General features: G+C 38.3%; 1 protein-coding gene across 9 annotated transcripts in view; it reads right to left on the minus strand.

Moving 5' to 3' along the window:
- CCDC191 (coiled-coil domain containing 191) overlaps positions 1-24,181 on the minus strand; it is a 101,733-nt gene that overhangs the window by 62,876 nt on the left and 14,676 nt on the right. For all 9 annotated transcript variants that reach the window (XM_055568223.1, XM_055568222.1, XM_055568221.1 and 6 more), the window contains 3 exons: positions 17,399-17,577; positions 15,707-15,930; positions 12,576-12,726 (listed from right to left, as the gene is read on the minus strand). In XM_055568223.1, the coding sequence (XP_055424198.1) occupies positions 12,576-12,726; positions 15,707-15,930; positions 17,399-17,577 (554 nt within the window). The remainder of the gene's footprint in view (positions 1-12,575; positions 12,727-15,706; positions 15,931-17,398; positions 17,578-24,181) is intronic.

The following is a 24,181-nucleotide window of genomic DNA, read 5'->3' on the forward strand; positions in this document are numbered from 1 at the left end:
AACCGAACAGGTAAATAAAATGCTAAAAATCACTGTGGGAAGAACTTCTCCTAAGTACCTATCTACCTGCACTGCAGGCAGATTCTTTACCAACTGAGCTACCAGGGAAGCCCAATGTTTAAAATAAAATACTACAAAGTGAGTTCAAAATTGGGAAAGGAGTACATCAAGGCTGTATATTGTCACCCTGCTTATTTAACTTATATGCAGAGGACATCATGTGAAATGATGGCCTGGATGAATCACAAGCTGGAATCAAGATTGCTGGAAGAAATATCAACAACTTCAGATATGCAGGTAATACCACTCTAATGGCAGAAAGTGAAGAAGAACTAAAGAATCTCTTGATGAGGGTGAAAGAGAGTGAAAAAGCTAGCTTAAAACTCAACATTCAAAAAACTAAGATCATGGTATCTGGTCCCATTACTTTATGGCAAATATATGGGGAAAAAGTGGAAACAACGGCAGATTTTTTTTTTTCTTGGGCACAAAAATCACTGTGGACAGTGACTGCAGCCATGAAATTAACAGGTATTTGCTCCCTGGAAGAAAAGCAAATCTAGAGAGTATATTAAAAAGCAAAAGAAATAACTATGCCGCAAAGGTCCGTCTAGTCAAAGCTACGGTTTTTCTGGTAGTCATGCATGGATGTGAGAGTTGGACCGTAAAGAAGGCTGAGTGCCGAAGAACTGATGCTTTTGAACTGTGGTGTTGGATAAGACTCTTGAGAGTCCTGTGGTCAGCAAGGAGATCAAACCAGTCACTCCTAAAGGAGGTCAACCCTGAATATTCATTGGAAGGGCTAGTGCTGAAGCTGAAGCTCCAATACTTTGGCCAACTGATGCCAAGAGCTAACTCACTGGAAAAGACCCTGATCCTGGAAAAGACTCAGGGCAGGAGGAGAAGTGGGCAATAGAGGATGAGAATGTTGGATGGCATCACTTACTCAATGGACCTGAGTTTAAGCACACTCCGGGAGACAGTGAAGGACAGGGAAACCTGGCCTGCTGCAGTCCATGGGGTTGCAAAGAGGTGGACATGACTGAGCGACTGAACAACAACTACAAAGTGAGATTTGGAAAGTTTTTAAGTGAAATGCTTTTCTTCTTTCAAAATCTTCTACAAAACATCATTCAGTCATTAAGGATTCCACTCAAGAGAAGAAATGACAGCTCACTCTGCTAAATTTATTACCTGCACTGGAGTTGCCCTCCTTCTGTTGGCAAGAAAAGCTCTTCCCTGAAGTGTAATCACACCGCTGTCACTGGGAATGATTGACGTTAGGTGGAACAGCAATTTGCTATCTAATCTTCATTGTAATTCTAACCCTGTCACTAGAGATGCTTGTTCTGATTAATGAAGTGGGTAACTCATCAGAATTCCTCCGCTATTTCCCTTTTGTCAGAAAGCTTAGTGATAATTGCATCAAAATTCTCAGTCATGGAAAAATAAACAATGAATTGTAAAGAGGACAAAAATGTCAACAAGTTTACAATGTATTTTTGCCGAATGGAACTACCTGTGGTGCAACTAGTGGTCTAGGGGAGCCGACTAAGGACCGAAGGTTAGAAACAAAGGGCTCAGCTGACTGTTGGCTGCTGCCAGGCCCAAAGAAACAGACGTCCTAACACTACACAAGAAAGCAATCCTCCACATCTCTTTTCCTTTTGGAGGACCACTATCTTGAGGCAGAGGACCCCACAGACACTAAAAAGTGCCTGGAAGATGGAGAGGAGGATCTTTCAATTTATTCATATGGTGTAGCACATTGATTGATCTGCATATATTGAAGAAACCTTGAATCCCTGTGTTAAACCCCACTTGATCATTAAAAGGTATATGATCCTTTTAATGTGTTGTTGAATCTTGATGATACAGCACTGAAAAACTGTCCCCTATATCCCATCTTACTCCTGATTTGAGAAAATTATTGTGCCCCTCCCCCTGCAACCCCTGAACACATACACTCTTATAACTACATAAATACATCAATGAAAAAAAGATCAGTTTTCAGCACTCAGTGCTAAGACCTGGATTTGCTGTTGGGTTTCATGGAAAAGCCTCAACTTTGACAACCAGTACTATGTGAAACGCTCACACTGGCTACAGACAAAAGGTACTTTTGCTATGGGCTGACAGCTGTAGCGTCATTTTACTTCTGTATTTAATTTTTTCCCCTTCACTTTTAAACTTCAAAAAAAGAAGAAAACCCACTTTATGACAGAAATCTGACAAATATATCCAGAAGTAGAATACAAGAATAAACCCCCTCAGTCAGCTTCTTCTGGAATTTAAAAATAAATTCCAGACATCAGATATTGTATCATTTCACCCACAAATGCATCAATATGTATTACTAACACAAGGACATTTTGTAAATTCTTCTTAATTCTTTTAAGAAACTTCAATCAATAATATTGCTGCAATTATCTAATTCAGTTTCACTGCAGAAGTAGAATTTCAGAAAGCAATTGCTTAGTCTCATCATATTACATTTTTAACCAATAAAACACTCTGGGATGTTTTAAAGAATGACATAGTATAGTCCATAATCTGACTCTTTACTAGGATAGGGCTCCTTTCCCAACAAAGCCTGGACCAATTTTCATAACCTCATGTCTTTAGAGAAGGCCAAACTACCGGTCCCCATCATCTTCTCTTTCATCCCCTTCTAAACCTTCTTCCCTCTTCTACCCATCTCCACTCCCTGCCCATTCTCCCCACCTAGCACCACTGTATCCTCCCCACCCCCCACCCCTGGCAACTATAACCAAAAGTACAGTTTACCTCAGAATATATTAGACAAATGCTGGATCCACCTCTAGTGTTCTCTGACAGAAGACAATGATGTGAAGTCATTTGTCCTCACCCATATGGTTCTTAAGATCTTTATAAATATTCACCTGAAATGTCTAGTGTTCAGGGGAAAAAGATAATTCTACTCCGTATAATTTAGAGAATAGGCTTCATTTATGCCAAAGACTCTTTTCTTAACTTTTTTAAAAGCAGAATCTAATCAGCACTTTTTAAAAGATTAAAAAAAAAATCACATGCTTCTGAATTGGAACCTCTTGGATCAAAATGGCATTTTGAAAAGCAAAACACCATTGCAATGTTTTGGTAAACTGGCTCTCTCTCCCTGTCCCTTCTGTGAGAGGTGAGAGTAAGGAAGAGTAAGTAAGTAACAACTAAACACATAGCCTCTTTACTAATACCAATAAAATTTTATTTAGAAATTTTCCACTGAGTGGCTATATAAAGTAATACATAATAATGCTTCAAAGTTGTCCTAAAATGTACACCACATGCTATCCTTGGTAATAAGAGAGGAAAGTTACATGAATTCCAATATTCTTCATGTGTGTGCCCAACATTTCTCTTACTTTGCAGTTTTATATGTAAAAAGGCTTTTCTTTCACACTTCCTTCTCCAAACATAAGACAACATTATCAAGAGGCGAACAGCAATTGCTATGTTTCAGCTCAGAAATGGTTGTGTTTCAGTGCTATGTAGGCAGTCCTGCAAAACTAAGATCTCTGGGAAGGAATCATGATATATAAATGAGGTTCTTACCTACATTGTACAGGAGGCAGTGATCAAGACCATACCCAAGAAAACAAAATGCAAAAAGGCAAAAATGGTTGTCTGAGGAGGACTTACAAATAGCTGTGAAAAGAGACGCGAAAGGAAAAAAAGAAAAGAAAGGTTATGCCCATTTGAATGGAGAATTCCAAAGAATAGCAAGGAGAGATAAGAAAGCCTTCCTCAGTGATCAATGCAAAGAAATAGAGGAAAACATTACAATGGGAAAGACTAGAGATCTCTTCAAGAAAATTAAGTGATACCAAGGGAACATTTCATGCAAAGATGGGAACAATAAAGGACAGAAATGGTATGGACTTGACAGAGGCAGAAGATATTAAGAAGAGGTGGCAAGAATACACAGAAGAACTATACAAAAAAGATCTTCATGACCCAGATAGTCACGATGGCATGATTATCACACCACCTAAGCCAGATCACCCACCTAGAGCCAGACATCCTGGGATGTGAAGTCAAGTGGGCCTTAGGAAGCATCACTACGAACAAAGCTAGTGGAGGTGATGGAATTCCAGTTGAGCTATTTCAAATCCTGAAGAATGATGCTGTGAAAGTGCTGCACTCAATATGCTAGCAAATTTGGAAAACTCAGCAGTGGCCACAGGACTGGAAAAGGTCAGTTTTCATTCCAATCCCAAAGAAAGGCAATGCCAAAGAATGTTCAAACTATCACACAACTGTACTTGTATCACGGTCGTATGCTCAAAATTCTCCAAGCCAGGCTTCAACAGTACATGAACCGTGAACTTCCAGATGTTCAAGGTGGATTTAGAAAGAGCAGAGGAACCAGAGATCAAATTGCCAATGTCCATTTGATCATAGAAAAAGCAAGAGAGTTCCAGAAAAACATCTACTTCTGCTGTATTGACTACACCTTTGACTGTGTCGATCACTACAGACTGTGGAAAATTCTTAAAGAGATGGGAATATCAGACCACCTTACCTGTCTCCTGAGAAATCTGTATGCAGGTCAGGAAGCAACAGTTAGAATGGGACATGGAACAACAGACTGGGTCTAAATCAGGGAAGGAGTACATCAGGCTGTATCTTGTCTCCCTGCTTATTTAACCTATGTGCAGAGTACATCATGAGAAACACTGGGCTGGAAGAGGCACAAGCTGGAATCAAGACTGCCAGGAGAAATACCAATAACCTCAGATATGCAGATAACACCATCCTTATGGCAGAAAGCGAAGAAGAATTAAAGAGTCTCTTGATGAAAGTGAAAGAGGAGACTGAAAAAGTTGGCTTAAAACTCAAAATTCAGAAAACTAAGATCATGGCATCTCGCCCCATCACTTCATGGCAAATAGATGGGGAAACATGAATAGAGTTTTATCTTTTTGGGCTCCCAAATCACTGCAGATGGTGATTGCAGCCATGAAATTAAAAGATGCTTGCTCTTTGGAAGGAAAGTTATGACCAACCTAGACAGCATATTAAAAAGCAGATACGTTACTTTGCCAACAAAGGTCCATCTAGTCAAGACTATGGTTTTTCCAGTAGTCATGTATGGATGTGAGAGTTGGACTATAAAGAAAGCTGAACTCCGAAGAATTGATGCTTTTGAACTGTGGTGTTGGAAAAGACTCTTCAGAGTCCCTTGGACTGCAAGGAGATCCAACCAGTCCATCCTAAAGGAGATCAGTCCTGGGTGTTCATTGGAAGGACTGATGTTGAAGCTGAAACTGCAATACTCTGGCCACCTGATGTGAAGACCTGACTCATTTGAAAAGACCGTGATGCTGGGAAAGACTGAAGGCAGGAGGAGAAGGGGACGACAGAGGATGAGATGGTTGGATGGCATCACTGACTTGATGGACATGAGTTTGAGTAAGTTCCGGGTGTTGGTGATGGACAGGGAAGCCTGGCGTGCTGCAGTCCATGGGGTCGCAAAGAGTCGGACACGACTGAGTGACTGAACTGAACTCAATTCATGTCACAACCATAACATCGATGATGCCTGCTTTAGGTCATTATTATCCTCTAACAGAGATACTTAAATAAACAAACCAAAACCCTCATGCCTAGATTTAAGATTTAGTGAGTGTCAGCCCATCCTTCTTTTTTTCTTCACCTTTTACATGCAGGAAGGATCATAGATTTGCTTATCTGAAGAAAACATAAAATGCATTTCAGAACAGGGTGACAATTAAGAAGGGCACTTGCTAAACAGTGTAAGAATTTCATAGTTAATCCCTTGTTGTTTCTGCTAATTAGCAATGACATGTGGATTGCTGAATCTCCCCAAGAGATTTCACTGCAAGATCAAAGAGAAAGTAGGGTAGGGTAGAAGTAGAAAGTTTCTACACAAAAATAAGTGTTTTGACAACATAAAAAGATCTGGTACTAAAATGGGTGGGAAAGAGGTATGAACAGTGCTACACCTGAGCTTGTGCATTGGTAAGACAGCCTGCTCTGTTTCTCTCAGTCTCCTATTAAATAATGTGGCCCAAATGTGATGTTAAGAAATTGTTTGGGGGAACAAACAGAAGCCAGAGTCAAAGCACAAAGAATATAGGAGTTAAAAGAGCCTGAACTAGAGCAACCCTGAGAAACAGATTCTTTGAAGTCTTCCTGCAAATTACTTAGCTTGCTGTTGAATTTGTGCTAGTGAACTGTTCGGAGGGTGCTGACAAGAGCTTCCTGCTCTCTCTCTGCTCGCTGCAAGCCAGGTAGGCATTTTCCCCCTTTTTATATTATGGTCATATTTAGGCTGCTGAGTATCCAAGCTTCATTACCCAAGGGCAGCTTTAGGCTCCTTCAGAGCCAGGCTAGTAACATGGATTGGGACCAACACAATGAGCCCAGAGGACTGCTAACTCTGGTGGCGCTTACCAGGGGCCGTCCTGTTTCCAATCAAGTCTATGTAAAAGCATGAAGAGTCTGGTCAGTGGGTTTTCCCCCATGTCTGTTTTACCTACATCCACTGGAACAATCGAAATTAAGAGGTTCACTGAGAATAAAGCACATGAATAACATAATTATATGAAAGGGGAAGCGGAAGTAAAGAACCAACCTAGGTAACTTTGGAAAACAATTTTGGCTGAATAAGGCTGAAAACAAAAATAGCTGTATAAGTATACACAGTAGCCAGTAAATTTGTTTCCACAGAAGTATAGGTTACCAATTCTAAACCTACTTTTATAGTATACTAGGACTAAAATAGTTTTAAATAATTTAAAATAAAATAATTAAAAAATAAAACCATTTAAAATAATTGATGCTTTCGAACTATGGTGCTGGAGAAGACTCCTAAGAGTCCCTTGGATTGCACAGAGGTCAAACCAGTAAATCCTAAAGGAAATCAACCCTGAATATTCATTGGAAGGACTGCTGCTAAAGCTGAAGCTCCAGTACTTTGGCCATCTGACGTGAAGAGTCAACTCACTGGAAAAGACCCTGATGCTGAGAAAAACTGAGGGCAGGAGGAGAAGAGGGCAACAGATGATGAGATGGTTGGATGGCATCCCTGACTCAATGGACATGAGTTTGAATAAACTCCGAGAGATGGTGAAGGACAGGAAAACCTGGCATGCTATAGTCCATGGGTTTTAAAGAGTTGGACATGACTCAGTGACTGAACGACAACAAGGGCTAAATAAATATATTTTAGATGATAAGTTCCAGGTATAAACAAGCAAGGGGGAAGGCTACACTAAAACCTATGATGCTGGATTAGGGTTGAAGTTATTACAATTATTTTAATATACAGACAGATACAGAAAAAGTTACAAATAAGAAAGGGAAGAAGAGCATGTCCTCTGTGTTGTTGTACCAGAACTGGATGTTTCAGTATGAACTAGTGGATTTTAACGTGCATACACACAGACACAGAAAAAAATATAATGTGTGTGTATGTGTAGGTTAGTATATGTACATTGATTTCCCAGATCTGTCTGCCAAGAGGGCCCAGAAAACATGATATCCCAGTAGCAGTGAGCACAGCTAGTAACCAGATCTTGGTTTCTAAATATTCTCCAACAATTGGAAGTAGGGTTCCAAGTAGAAGCGGTTGGTTCCAGAGTTATGGAAGGGAAAGTATTAACATGAGCTTGGAATATCCTATGGTACCAGAAAGAAAGGATTTTGAAAGGGCAAAGGAATCAACCAGAAAGAGTTCCCAATGGCCAAGATTACAACAATTTGAAAAACAAAGTAAACAATAATATTAGAATATAATCCAAAGGATCAAGTAAATATCCTCAAGTCCATACTAATATAAATAGGTAACTGAAAAATTGAGTAAATAAATAAATGGGGAAGAAGGGACAGTTCTTCCTTCTAGAAGAATCTAAATGAATAAATGGAGAAAAGATGAGGGAAATACAAAATCATCCTTAGACAACTACCACATAAATTATTGTTACAGGGAAGTTACAATGAATGCTAAAATCAGTAAGTGAGTTTAAGGATAAACAGAATACTTGCATAGTTTCACAATATTTCCTCTAAGATATGAATTACAAAGGAAAAAATGTGACTTTACAGTGGAGAAACCCAGCACACACAATCTTAAGTGACTGAGGTTAACGTCAACAGAAATAAGACATATTAACATTATGTGGAGTTCCCTGGCAGTCCAAGAGTTAGGACTACATGCTCTCACTGCTGAGGGCCTGGGTTCAATCCCACATCGAAGAACTAAGATCCCACAAGCCTCATGGCATAACCAAAAACAAAAACAAAGATTATGTAACCCAAGAGAGTTCCAGAAAAACATCTATTTCTGCTTTATTGACTATGCCAAAGCCTTTGACTGTGTGGATCACAATAAACTGTGGAAAATTCTGAAAGAGATGGGAATACCAGGCCACCTGACCTGTCTCTTGAGAAACCTGTATGCAGGTCAGGAAGCAACAGTTAGAACTGGACATGGAAAAACAGATTGGTTCCAAATAGGAAAAATCGTACGTCAAGGCTGTATATTGTCACCCTGCTTATTTAACTTATATGCAGAGTACATCATGAGGAACGCTGGGCTGGAAGAGGCACAAGCTGAAATCAAGACTGCCAGGAGAAATACCAATAACCTCAGATATGCAGATGACACCACCCTTATGGCAGAAAGTGAAGAAGAACTAAAGAGCCTCTTGATGAAAGTGAAAGAGGAGACTGAAAAAGTTGGCTTAAACCTCAACATTCAGAAAACTAAGATCATGGCATCCAGTCCCATCACTTCATGGCAAATAGATAGGGAAACAGTGGAAACAGTGGCTGATTTTATTTTTCTGGGCTCCAAAATCACTGCAGATGGTGACTGCAGCCATGAAATTAAAAGACGCTTACTTCTTGGAAGAAAAGTTATGACCAACCTAGACAGCATATTCAAAAGCAGAGACATTACTTTGCCTACAAAGGTCCGTCTAGTCAAGGCTATGGTTTTTCCAGTGGTCATGTATGGATGTGAGAGTTGGACTATAAAGAAAGCTGAGCTCTGAAGAATGGATGCTTTTGAACTGTGGTGTTGGAGAAGACTCTTGAGAGTCCCTTGGACTGCAAGGAGATCCAGCCAGTCCATCCTAAAGGAGATCAGTCCTGGGTGTTCATAGGAAGGACTGATGCTGAAGCTGAAACTCCAATACTTTGGCCACCTGATGCGAAGACCTGACTCATTTGAAAAGACCCTGATGCTGGGAAAGATTGAGGGCAGGAGAAGAAGGGGATGATGGAGGATGAGATGGTTGGATGGCATCACCGACTCAATGGACCTAAGTTTGAGTGAACTCCGGGAGTTGGCGATGGACAGGGAGGCCTGGCGTGCTGCGGTTCATGGGGTTGCCAAGAGTCGGACACGACTGAGTGACTGAACTGAACTGATATTATACTGAGAGTGGACCAGCATCATTTCTTATTGTGTTATCACCAATAATGCATAATGTCAATCTAAGAAGAGCTTCGGAAAACCTCAAATTGAGAGGCATTCTACAAAATACCCGACCAGTACTCTTCAAAAATGTCAGTCATAAAAAAGAAGGGAAGTCTGGAGAATGACCACAAACAGGAGGAGACTAAGGAGATACAGCAAGCAACTTCAGCATGAAATTACAAATGAAGTCCTGAAGCGGAAAAAGGACACTGGTGGAAAAATAGGTGACATTTTAATAAGTCTTGCTAATTGTACTTAATGGCATTTTACCAATGTTAATTTCCTAGTTTTGAGAATTGTACTATGGTTACATAAGACGTTAACATTGAGGAAAGCTGGGTGAAGGGTATTCAGGAACTCCATGTACTATTTTTTTGCAATTTTTCTGCATGTCTAAAATTATTTCAAAATAAAGACTCAAAAATATATGTTCAAATCAAGCAGAGTCTGTGGCAAAGTATAGATCATTTATTGTCTCATTTTTAAATATACCATCTGACCCTTTTAAAGTTGAGTAATTTGTTTCAGTAGGCCACTAATTTTGTAAAACTCTTTATATGTACCTAGAATTCATACCTAGCACTTCTTTATGAAACATATACAGTCAGCCCTCTGTATCTCCAAGCAATACAGCTGTGGATTCAACCAACTGTGGATAGAAAATATTGGGGAAAAAAAAATTCCAGAAAGTTTCAAAAAGCAAAAGCAAAACTTGATTTGCCATGCTGGAAACTATTTGCATAGCAGTTACATTGTATTTAAAACTGTTTACATAGCATTTATGCTGTATTAGGTGTTGACGTGGAACAAACAGACTGCCAAGTATTATTCCAGCAAACTCTGGGTTTATTTGGAATCAGTAGAGAACTGTAAGTTGGGATCTGTACCCATGGTGAGCCATGTTCAAGTTCTTTCATAGCAAGCGGAGAACTCTTACAGAGGGGAAGATTATGTTGGGAGGGCTGTAGTAAGCAGTCAAGGTGAAAGTGTTAGTCGTTCAGCCGTGTCTGACTCCGTACGACCCCATGGACTCTAGCCCACCAGGCTCCTCTGTTCACGGGATTTCCCAAGCAAGAATACTGGAATGGGTAGCCATTCTCTTCTCCAGGGAATCTTTCTAACCCAGGGATCAAACCCCAATAGTAAGCAGAGTTCATGGCTTTTCATTGGCTCAGTTCTTGCCAGGAAATAGTTTATCTTCTTTGGGCTCTGCTATTGTCACAGGGCATGAAAGCTCCCCCTGCTGGCCTCCTGGACTCTACTTAATTCAGGTTTCTGTTTATTTTTTACATAGGTGCTCTAAGTAATCCAGAGATGATTTAAAGCACACAGAAGTATGTGAATAGGTTATATGCTAATACCACACTATTTTGTATAAGGGATTAGAGCATCTACAGATTTGGTAAATACTTGGGATCCTGGACCAATCCCCCTGTGAATACCAATGGATGACTGTATCACTTCTTGCATAGTTGGACTTGGATAAAATTAAAAAATAATGTTATGGGAAACACACATCTTATCCATCTCTCACTGGCTGGAGCAAAGCATGGCCCTTTGCCCTGATGCCCTCTTAAGAGAGCCCGCTCTACACTTAGTTCCTTTTCAATGTGCTTTCAGAAATCTGAACTGTTACTGCAGGAGGACACATTAACTCCATTTGTCTCATAGAGGACACAATATTGAACAGTCTTTGCCAATCTTTCCCAAAATGTTAATCCCAACTCTTAATATCTCCTCCTACTATGCTTTTCTCTGCCTATTCCTAAAGCCAAAATTCTGGCCAAACTCTTGTTGTTTCACGTTTGAATAGTTATGACTTCTTGCCTGACAGTCCAAAATGCTGCCATCAAACATGTCTAGCTCTTTTTTTTTTTTAAAGAATTGCTTTGACTACTTTATTTTCCCCCTCATATCTTAGTTATCCATGTCATATCCAAATGCCTGCTATTGATTTCTGGGGCCTTTTTAGTCTATCCTAGGGGCAACCCACTCCAGTGTTCTTGCCTGGAGAATCCCAGGGACAGCAGAGCCTGGTGGGCTGCCGTCTATGGGGTCGCACAGAGTCAGACACAACTGAAGTAACTTAGCAGCAGCAGCAGGGCTTCCAGGTGGCTCAGGAGTAAAGAATCGGCCTGCTAAGCAGGAGATGCAGGTTCAGTCCCTAGATAGAGACTATCCCCTGGAGAAGGAAATGGCAACCCAATCCAGTATTCTTGCCTAGGCAATCCCATGGACAGAGGAGCCTGGAGGGCTACAGTCAACGAGGTCGCTGAGAGTCGGACATGACTTAGCGACTAAACAACAACATTTATCAAGTTCCCGCAATCTCTTCCTGACGTTCTTTTCACTTGTTAAATCCATTCATTTGTACATTCATTACATTAACTTTCACTGAATTTCATCAATGCCCAAGGCCATGGGGTGGCTGTTGTTGGAGACATAAAACATGGGTATTTGTCTTTTCTCATCAGACCTCATTTAAAAATGTTCCAAGGAACTCTTTTTACCTGAAACATTGTAAGCCCCAAATTTATATTGCCTTTGATCCTACTTCACTGAAAAATATTTCTGTCTAAATAGCCTGGGGAGGATGCGCAGTAGTCAATAAAAAATCGGCCAGTTAATTTTACAAAAAGTGGAACTAAAGAAAGTGATAGAATAGCAAAATAAAACGCATGCCATTAAAAGTAGAAGCACCGATATATTACTGTTTAGGATTTGAGCTACCAAAAGGCAAGTAACTTTCTGAATAATTCTTCTGAATAAAAGTTAAGACTATCCAAGTGGAAGCTATGCTTTCAAACTGCCAGAGATCTACATTAGTACTTACACACTACTCCAAAAAGGGTAATTTAGAATAGACATCCCAAATTCATATCCCAATTTCTCAGGATCACACAGAGTATGTAAGAATAGCCCCTGAATAAGAGATCGAAATGCTCCCTTATGTACTAAGTTGGGTAGCACAGAGCAAATGGTGTGGGCAGTTCTGGTATTTGTAACAAGACTCAGCTGGGCTCAGTGTTACACTGTCACATCTCTGATGGAGCCCTTTGTCATTTACGCTGCAGAATGCTGAATAAAGTGATATTACAATTCCTACCTGGTGATTTTCCTTGAAAGTTTGAATTAATAACTCTTTCAGCTTCTTCTTTCTTTCTTTTGCCATTTTTTCTTCATCCAGAAGAATATGAACACTTTGAAACGTGCCTTTCTCTAGAATTTTTGGAGCATTTTCTTGCTTCTTCTTCTCTCTATTAATAACAATTAAAAACTACATGTATGAACAATAGACTTGATTAGAATCTATCACGGTGGAATGAACACTGAATTTTCCATCAGAAGGTAGAGAATTTTAGATCTGGGCCTAAAATTACAGAGTGAGTTTTCTGAGTTAGTTTATTCTTTTATAAAATACAGTTAAATGAAATAACATTGTTATAATGTATTCTGCAAAGTAGAAAACCTTATAGAAATTTTAGTAAAGTGTATTCATTGAGTTTAATGTTGAATAATACTGATCAAAATTTGAGAGATAACAACCATTAGATATCCTCTGATACAGACATGAGTTCTCTCTCTTCTCACAAGAGGGGATAAAACAGGACCCTCAGGTAAGAAAGGAGTGAGATTTTTATCATAAGGCTTTTACAAGATTTCTAGGAAGAAAAATAATAAAAGAATCAGGTGTTACTGAATAAGGAGAGAATGGAATTATATTAATTTAAAAATAATTGAAAAGAGAAAAAATAGAACATAATAACAAAGAGGAAAAGGACTTCAGGGAAGTTAACAAGAATCTCTTAGTAACTTTTTTGCTCAAATTTCTGGTTCTCTTTTGCTCACCCACCTATCTTTTCTTTCTCATTCAGGTCATCCCTTTACCCTCACCAATCCAAGCCAGCTCTTAACCATTGCCTTCTTATTGGAGTGTATTAAACTGTACAGGTATGTGTACGTGTATAAGGTATACATTTTATCAGTGATGTAGTAGAGATAGCATCTGCCAGGAATCAGGATTCATGGGCTCTGCCACAACCAGCTGTGAAAACTCTGGAGAGTTGCCTAGTCTCTCTGAATTTCATTTTACAGTGGCGGAAACTCAAATTGAGAGAGGGATGCCAGAATAATCTAAAGATATTTATTCATTAATTATCATATATCCTATGGGAGCACACAAAGTTACATCTTATTACTGGGGATATGAACCATCACTTGGTTAAGGTAGCTTTTCCAGTGTAAAGTTGCTATTTTTCCCCTTGTAATTAATAAACCTCTTAGAGAAGACACTTTTGAAACTATTCAATGGAACAGATGTAGGCTACTTTACAAATAAATTAAAAAGCCCTACCAACAATAACATTTCACTGACTTTCCCAACTTACTAACGCCATAACAGTGTTATATTAGTTACCGGCAGATCACAGTGGGCATTAAAAGAAATATAGTTCTAATATTAATACCATGGATCTAATTTTTAAAAATAACACCAAAATATGTATCTGTTATGAAAGCAGTATCTGCTCGCTGTGAAAAACTGGAGAGGTATAAAGGACATCCATATTTCTACCCAGGCAACATTTCTAGAGTGTAGTGGTCAGCACGTTCGCCCTACATATTTCTACCCAGAAAAAAACACTGATAACACGTCAGTGCTGTTTCATTGTACAACCAGTATTTATTAATTTCTCCAATATTTATTACTATATATAATGTTATTTTCACTATCTTTGTGTATAAATATTTGGATTTCTGATTATTTATTTAGGGTAGTTTTCCTAGGACTGGAATTTCCAGGTCAAGTGATAATAACATTTTTCATGGCTCTTATAGTTTATCACCAAATTGCTTTCTGGAACATTTAAATCAGTTTGTTCACCTAGGAGGACTGCATGTTCCCTGTCTCACTGTATCCGTGGATAAGCTTTTAACTTTTAAGAGAAATGTCTGGTGAGTGAACGTCTGTGGAGTGCCCACTGTGAGCAGAGCTTCTGGCTACCATCAAATGTTGTTTTCACAATTTATTTTAGGTCAGCCCAGATTTGTCAGGGCTTGAGAGCAATCTGAAGAGCAAGGCTGACCTTAGCAAGAACTCACTAAAACACTGGTGATTGCTTTCTAAAAGGAAGGGCATCTGGAGGAGGCCTGAGCCTGGCACTTGAAAGAATGAAACGCACGTCCACTGCTGAGCTGATTTAAACTGGGTGGGATGAGAGCAATCAGGAACACAGGGGGAAAAGCTGCATAGGCGGATGGGGGTGGAAAGGATTATCTAATAGGTGTTCCTGGCTTTGAGTATTCAGGCACTTCGGGCACGTTGTCCTCAGGCTTCTGTAGTTTATGCATCAGTGCTGTTTCTCAGAATAAATACATTAGAAATTCCACTTATGAAGCTCATTCTCTGCCTGAAGACCCACAACAGAACTACATCCTGTGAGGACTATTTTGACTTCCCTCTTTTATCAGATATTTTTTTTCTTTATCAGTGGCAGTAAGGCCATGGTGACTCTCTGTATGATTATCTGAAGATGGGACACTGAGGCAATTCACAACAGAATGAGGCAAATTTAGAAAATGTGCATAAGGAAACATTTTCAACCTTAAAAACATTCAGGTACACAAACAGATGCAAACTAACCAACAAGATACCTATGAGAAGTGTAAAAATATTGAAAGTGATGACCTCCTCCAATGCTGAGTGCAGCCCACTGCCAGTAGTCATGTAAATAAGTACAACCCATTGGGAAATGAATTAGGCAATGTTTCAAGAGTCATAAAAGTCTACACATTTAACTCAGTAATTACACACCTAAGAACATAATTCAAAAGAATGAAAACACTCTATGCTTAAGGATGCTTCGTACTGGTGAAAAATCTGAAATTAGCTGAAATGCTTACCAGTATGAGGAGTGGAGGTTATTACATAAATTATGGTATAGGAACTCAATGGAGTAAAATACAGACCTTAGGACTCCAGGCAATGTGGTAATTACAACAAGCAGAAAGACAAATTAAATGTATTTTATGGTTGCAATTAAGTAGCTAAAGGAACCAAGACCAGGAGGAAACATGGAAAAATGAAAATAGCTAACTTGTTAAGATGATGGAATAGTGGGCGATTTCTCTTTTGTGTCTTGTTATTGCATTGTTGGTACATTTTAAAAAACTTTAGAGTACTTCCAAAATGACTGCTTAAACAAAAAAACTTCACGCTGCTTATCACGGCTGGCTTACATTTTCCATGCTTCTTCCACTGTGCGTCGCCTCTCAATTATCTCCCTCCGCAGCTTTACCATCTCCCTTTGAATCTCCTCCTCCTCTTTCTTGGCCTCTAGAGCCTTCCTTTTCTTCTCTTCTCGCACCAGATACTGAGCCTCTAAGAACGCCGATTTTTTCAGGGTCTTTTCAATTCTCTGGCGCTCCAGTTCCTTCTCACGTCTTAAGCGATTTTCTTTTACCTTGAAAAGAATACATCGAGGTTGAGATGCAGCCTTTCAAGTAGAAAGGGATATGCAAAACCTAAGAACACATTTTGAAGTTCAGAATACAACTACATTGAAACATGCCGGCCCAGAACCCCACTGTTTATCAGAAAAAGAGGGGAAGTTCCTTTGTTTACTGGGTAATGGCCAATACAAAGTTTTAAATGAAATCAGGAAAGACAACCCCAGACAATTTGGGAATTATCTGCACCATGAAAAAGTTGAAATCGAATGGGTTGTATGCCAAGTTCTGGATTCTTGTTTAGTAATGATTTCCTATCCGTAAGATCTTCCAAGGTGTACATTACTGTTATTTATTTAGGCTCTGTCTGTACACTAATTATAATTTAAGAAAGGATAAGGGTATTTTTGATAGGTTATTTTGTAAAGGCTAGAACAGTCAGTATATTTACTGACTTCAGAAACATCACGACCTTTTATTCAATTCTACCTTTATTTAAATTTATCAGTGATTCTGGATCATATTTGGAAATAAAAATCATGAACCTCACAGACATTTCTGAATAAGCATAATCATTTTTATTTCAAATTCATTAATTCTTTAGAGGCTTAACTAGCTATGAATTAGAAAGTGGTCCTTTCCTTCCTGTTTCACTTAACTTTACCCTTATCTTATTCTCCAGCTGTGATAAGACTTCTAGCTAATGGCTCTTAATGAGCCATTTCCCCATCTTTCTTCATAAATCCCAACCAGGCTCATACTTCTACCCCAGTTTCTCTAACATCCTTAGTGCTGCTTCAGCATAACTTATGGTTTAAAGTAATCAGAAATTCAGTATTACAAAAAGACAGCACACACACATACAGACATTAATTCTAGTCTGGTCTTGGTTCTGGACATATGGGAAAGACTTGGTCATTCTGACTTTCTGAAGCTCCTCTACAAAGTGTTGAGATGAATCTTTTTCCTATAACCTACTATTCCCTTTGGAGAAAAGAAAGTTCCCATATGCCTTTCTAATTCAAAACAGATGAACTAGATTTAATTCAGCTCTGTCCTCCCTTTCAAATTATAATCACAAAATGAGTAAATTTTTCCACTGTCTAGGAAAGAATTATAACTACCAGAATATTCGTGATATTAATATCTTGACACTGCAATTCAAAAACCAGATTCAAGCAAAACCCAATCTACATATTTATAATAGGAAGTACCACATCCAAACTAATAAAGCTTAGCTCACCACTCTCTTGGTCAAAATCAATTATTCCTCTTTTTGGTTTTCTTAAATTGTTTCCTATCCTCAGTTTATGAGCATTATTTTTCTTCTGAAGTTCTTATATTTTATTTTTATTCTTTCTAACCAAACCACAGATGGCACCCTTTTTCACAATAAAGCCTAAGTCTTTATTTAAGCTTATTAAATGTGTTACACCAAGATTGCTTCCTGTTATCCATTTTAATTTTGCTTTTCCCTCCCACCTGCTTATGTCTCATCTCCATGGTAAGACGAGGATCCTTCTGCCACTTCTTGTCTTGGTTTTCATTCATTCCAAGATCTTCCAATATCCCAGAATCCACCACGTCTTTATGGAGCAGATGGTCTATGAATTTTTGAACAGTGGTACTTTCATCTTCTTCCTCCAAATAACCACATAAATCTGGGGGAAACAGAACAACAACAAAAAAGGGAAAATCAAAAGAATTGTTTTAAATTTAATTTTAGTATAATTTCCATATTTATATAAATAATCCTGGTACAATAAAAATACAAAGCTGTGAGTTCAATAAATAGTAACCGATAATGCCAATTGGATGAGTACAACCCTCAGCAACTACCTTTAACTAAGAGGAAAAAACCTCCGCTCATGAGGAACTGCCTTCACCCAAGTCACTAACTTCCTCGCTGCCAAATTTAAAAGATACTACTTTTACATTTGTATTACAAGGATTTAAACGTCCTTGACGACTCCAGTGCTCTTTGTGAAAAAGGCTTTACTGTGGTATAACTAACATACAATAAACTTATAAATATTTAAAGTCTACAGTAAGTTTTGACATATATAGATACCAGTAAACATCATTACAATCAAGATAATGCATTTGTCTGTCAGCTGCAAAAGGGTCCTCATGCTGGTCTGCAATCTCTTCCTCTAAGTTCTTCCCATGCTTTTTGCTGTATCCCAAAGATAATCCCAGCCCTGCTTTCTGCCAAAAGATTAGTTTATGTTATCCAGAATTTGGTATCACTTAAATTATATACTATGTATTCTTTTTGGCCATGCTTTTTTAAACTCAGTATAATTATTCTGAGGTTCATTCATGTTGTTGTATCAATAGTGTATCCCTTTTTACTGCTGAGTAGTATTCCACTGTATGGACATACCACCATTAATTCATTTTTCTCATCTGGAATAGACATTTGGATTGTTTTCAGATTGGGCTATTACAAATAAAGTTGTTATTAACATTTGTGTACAAGTCTTTGTACGAATATATGGTTTCTTTTCTCTTGGGAAAATGCCTGGGAGTGGAATGGTTGGATCATATGATAAGTACATGCTTAACTTTTTAAGAAATTGTCAAACTGTTTGCCAAAGTGGTTATACAATTTCTCACTCTCACCAGCAGTGTAGGAGTGCTCCAGTTTCTCCACATCCCTACCAAGACTTGGTATGATCAGTTTTTTAATTAAGCCATTTTAATAGTTTCATAGTGGTTACTGATTGTAATTTTAATTTGCTTTTTCCTAATGCCTAGTGATACTGAATATTTTTCTTGCTGATGTTCTGTTTAATTCTATGCATTATCAAAAATGGGGTACTAGAGGGGAAGGAGCCAAGATGGTGGAGGAGTAGGACGGGGAGAACACTTTCTCCCCCACAAATTCATCAAAAGAGCACTTAAACGTCGAGTAAATTCCTCAAAACAACTTCTGAATGCCGGCAGAGGACATCAGGCACCCAGAAAAGCAACCCAACTCTTCGAAAGGAGAGAGAAGAAATACAGCTCCATCCACCAGAACATGGACACAAGCTTCCCTAACCAGGAAACCGTGACAAGCCACCTGTACAAACCCACACACAGTGAGGAAACGCCACAATAAAGAGAACTCCACAAACTGCCAGAATACAGAAAGGACACCCCAAACTCAGCAATTTAAACAAGATGAAGAGACAGAGGAATAGCCAGCAGATAAAGGAACAGGATAAATGCCCACCAAACCAAACAAAAGAGGAAGAGATAGGGAATCTACCTGATAAAGAATTCCAAATAATGATAGTGAAACTGATCCAAAATCTTGAAATTAAAATGGAATCACAGATAAATAGCCTGGAGGCAAGGATTGAGAAGATGCAAGAAAGGTTTAACAAGGACTTAGAAGAAATAAAAAAGAGTCAATATATAATGAATAATGCAATATGTGAAATTAAAAACACTCTGGAGGCAACAAATAGTAGAATAACAGAGGCAGAAGATAGGATTAGTGAATTAGAAGATAGAATGGTAGAAATAAATGAATCAGAGAGGATAAAAGAAAAACGAATTAGAAGAAATGAGGACAATCTCAGAGACCTCCAGGACAATATTAAACGCTACAACATTCGAATCATAGGGGTCCCAGAAGAAGAAGACAAAAAGAAAGACCATGAGAAAATACTTGAGGAGATAATAGTTGAAAACTTCCCTAAAATGGGGAAAGAAATAATCACCCAAGTCCAAGAAACCCAGAGACTCCCAAACAGGATAAACCCAAGGCGAAACACCCCAAGACACATATTAATCAAATTAACAAAGATCAAACACAAAGAACAAATATTAAAAGCAGCAAGGGAAAAACAACAAATAACACACAAGGGAATTCCCATAAGGATAACAGCTGATCTTTCAATAGAAACTCTTCAAGCCAGGAGGGAATGGCAAGACATACTTAAAATGATGAAAGAAAATAACCTACAGCCCAGATTATTGTACCCAGCAAGGATCTCATTCAAGTATGAAGGAGAAATCAAAAGCTTTTCAGACAAGCAAAAGCTGAGAGAATTCTGCACCACCAAACCAGCTCTCCAACAAATACTAAAGGATATTCTCTAGACAGGAAACACAAAAACGGTGTATAAATTCGAACCCCAAACAATAAAGTAAATGGCAACGGGATCATACTTATCAGTAATTACCTTAAACGTAAATGGGTTGAATGCCCCAACCAAAAGACAAAGACTGGCTGAATGGATACAAAAACAAGACCCCTACATATGCTGTCTACAAGAGACCCACCTCAAAACAGGGGACACATACAGACTGAAAGTGAAGGGCTGGGAAAAGATTTTCCATGCAAATAGGGACCAAAAGAAAGCAGGAGTAGCAATACTCATATCAGATAAAATAGACTTTAAAACAAAGGCTGTGAAAAGAGACAAAGATGGTCACTACATAATGATCAAAGGATCAATCCAAGAAGAAGATATAACAATTATAAATATATATGCACCCAACACGGGAGCACCTCAGTATGTAAGACAAATGCTAACAAGTATGAAAGGAGAAATTAACAATAACACAATAATAGTGGGAGACTTTAATACCCCACTCACACCTATGGATAGATCAACTAAACAGAAAATTAACAAGGAAACACAAACTTTAAATGATACAATAGACCAGTTAGACCTAATTGATATCTATAGGACATTTCATCCCAAAACAATGAATTTCACCTTTTTCTCAAGCGCACGTGGAACCTTCTCCAGGATAGATCACATCCTGGGCCATAAAGCTAGCATTGGTAAATTCAAAAAAATAGAAATCATTCCAAGCATCTTTTCTGACCACAATGCAGTAAGATTAGATCTCAATTACAAGAGAAAAACTATTAAAAATTCCAACATATGGAGGCTGAACAACACGTTGCTGAATAACCAACGAATCACAGAAGAAATCAAAAAAGAAATCAAAATTTGCATAGAAACGAATGAAAATGAAAACACAACAACCCAAAACCTGTGGGACACGGTAAAAGCAGTCCTAAGGGGAAAGTTCATAGCAATACAGGCACACCTCAAGAAACAAGAAAAAAGTCAAATAAATAACCTAACTCTACACCTAAAGCAACTAGAAAAGGAAGAAATGAAGAACCCCAGGGTTAGTAGAAGGAAAGAAATCTTAAAACTTAGAGCAGAATTAAATACAAAAGAAACAAAAGATATCATAGCAAAAATCAACAAAACCAAAAGCTGGTTTTTTGAAAGGATAAATAAAATTGACAAACCACTAGCCAGACTCATCAAGGAACAAAGGAAGAAGAATCAAATCAATAAAATTAGAAATGAAAATGGAGACATCACAACAGACAACACAGAAATACAAAGGATCATAAGAGACTACTATCAACAATTATATGCCAATAAAATGGACAATGTGGAAGAAATGGACAAATTCTTAGAAAAGTACAACTTTCCAAAACTCGATCAGGAAGAAATAGAAAATCTTAACAGACCCATCACAAGCACGGAAATTGAAACTGTAATAAAAAATCTTCCAGCAAACAAAAGCCCAGGTCCAGACGGCTTCACAGCTGAATTCTACCAAAAATTTAGAGAAGAGCTAACACCTATCCTGCTCAAACTCTTCCAGAAAATTGCAGAGGATGGTAAACTTCCAAACTCATTCTATGAGGCCACCATCACCCTAATACCAAAACCTGACAAAGATCCCACAAAAAAAGAAAACTACAGACCAATATCACTGATGAACATAGATGCAAAAATCCTTAACAAAATTCTAGCAATCAGAATCCAACAACACATTAAAAAGATCATACACCATGATCAAGTGGGCTTTATCCCAGGGATGCAAGGATTCTTCAATATCTGCAAATCAATCAATGTAATACACCACATTAACAAATTGAAAAATAAAAACCATATGATTATCTCAATAGATGCAGAGAAAGCCTTTGACAAAATTCAACATCCATTTATGATCAAAACTCTCCAGAAAGCAGGAATAGAAGGAACATACCTCAACATAATAAAAGCTATATATGACAAACCCACAGCAAACATTATCCTCAATGGTGAAAAATTGAAAGCATTTCCTCTAAAGTCAGGAAAAAGACAAGGGTGCCCACTTTCACCATTACTATTCAACATAGTTTTGGATGTTTTGGCCACAGCAATCAGAGCAGAAAAAGAAATAAAAGGAATCCAAATTGGAAAAGAAGAAGTAAAGCTCTCACTGTTTGCAGATGACATGATCCTCTACATAGAAAACCCTAAAGACTCCACCAGAAAATTACTAGAACTAATCAATGACTATAGTAAAGTTGCAGGATATAAAATCAACACCCAGAAATCCCTTGCATTCCTATACACTAATAATGAGAAAACAGAAAGAGAAATTAAGGAAACAATTCCATTCACCATTGCAACGGAAAGAATAAAATACTTAGGAATATATCTACCTAAAGAAACTAAAGACCTATATATAGAAAACTATAAAACACTGGTGAAAGAAATCAAAGAGGACACTAACAGATGGAGAAATATACCATGTTCATGGATGGGAAGAATCAATATAGTGAAAATGAGTATACTACCCAAAGCAATCTATAGATTCAATGCAATCCCTATCAAGCTACCAACAGCATTCTTCACAGAGCTAGAACAAATAATTTCACAATTTGTATGGAAAAACAAAAAACCTCGAATAGCCAAAGCGATCTTGAGAAAGAAGAATGGAACTGGAGGAATCAACCTACCTGACTTCAGGCTCTACTACAAAGCCACAGTTATCAAGACAGTATGGTACTGGCACAAAGACAGAAATATAGATCAACGGAACAAATAGAAAGCCCAGAGATAAATCCACGCACATATGGACACCTTATCTTTGACAAAGGAGGCAAGAATATACAATGGATTAAAGACAATCTCTTTAACAAGTGGTGCTGGGAAATCTGGTCAACCACTTGTAAAAGAATGAAACTAGAACACTTTCTAACACCATACACAAAAATAAACTCAAAATGGATTAAAGATCTCAATGTAAGACCAGAAACTATAAAACTCCTAGAGGAGAACATAGGCAAAACACTCTCTGACATACATCACAGCAGGATCCTCTATGACCCACCTCCCAGAATATTGGAAATAAAAGCAAAAATAAACAAATGGGACCTAATTAACCTTAAAAGCTTCTGCACATCAAAGGAAACTATTAGCAAGGTGAAAAGACAGCCTTCAGAATGGGAGAAGATAATAGCAAATGAAGCAACTGACAAACAACTAATCTCGAGAATATACAAGCAACTCCTACAGCTCAACTCCAGAAAAATAAATGACCCAATCAAAAAATGGGCCAAAGAACTAAATAGGCATTTCTCCAAAGAAGACATACAGATGGCTAACAAACACATGAAAAGATGCTCAACATCACTCATTATCAGAGAAATGCAAATCAAAACCACTATGAGGTACCATTTCACACCAGTCAGAATGGCTGCAATCCAAAAGTCTACAAGCAATAAATGCTGGAGAGGGTGTGGAGAAAAGGGAACCCTCTTGCACTGTTGGTGGGAATGCAAACTAGTACAGCCACTATGGAGAACAGTGTGGAGATTCCTTAAAAAACTGGAAATAGAAGTGCCTTATCATCCAGCAATCCCACTGCTGGGCATACACACTGAGGAAACCAGAAGGGAAAGAGACACGTGTACCCCAATGTTCATCGCAGCACTGTTTATAATAGCCAGGACGTGGAAGCAACCTAGATGTCCATCAGCAGATGAATGGATGAGAAAGCTGTGGTACATATACACAATGGAGTATTTACTCAGCCATTAAAAAGAATACATTTGAATCAGTTCTAATGAGGTGGATGAAACTGGAGCCTATTATACAGAGTGAAGTAAGCCAGAAACAGAAACACCAATACAGTATACTAATGCATATATATGGAATTTAGAAAGATGGTAACAATAACCCTGTGTACGAGACAGCAAAAGAGACACTGATGTATAGAACAGTCTTATGGACTCTGTGAGAGAGGGAGAGGGTGGGAAGATTTGGGAGAATGGCATTGAAACATGTAAAATATCATGTATGAAACGAGTTGCCAGTCCAGGTTCGATGCACGATACTGGATGCTTGGGGCTGGTGCACTGGGATGACCCAGAGGGATGGAATGGGGAGGGAGGAGGGTTCAGGATGGGGAACACATGTATACCTGTGGCAGATTCATTTTGATATTTGGAAAAACTAATAC

This window comes from Bubalus kerabau, chromosome 2 (assembly GCF_029407905.1).
Source record: "Bubalus kerabau isolate K-KA32 ecotype Philippines breed swamp buffalo chromosome 2, PCC_UOA_SB_1v2, whole genome shotgun sequence".
Lineage (NCBI taxonomy): Eukaryota > Metazoa > Chordata > Mammalia > Artiodactyla > Bovidae > Bubalus > Bubalus kerabau.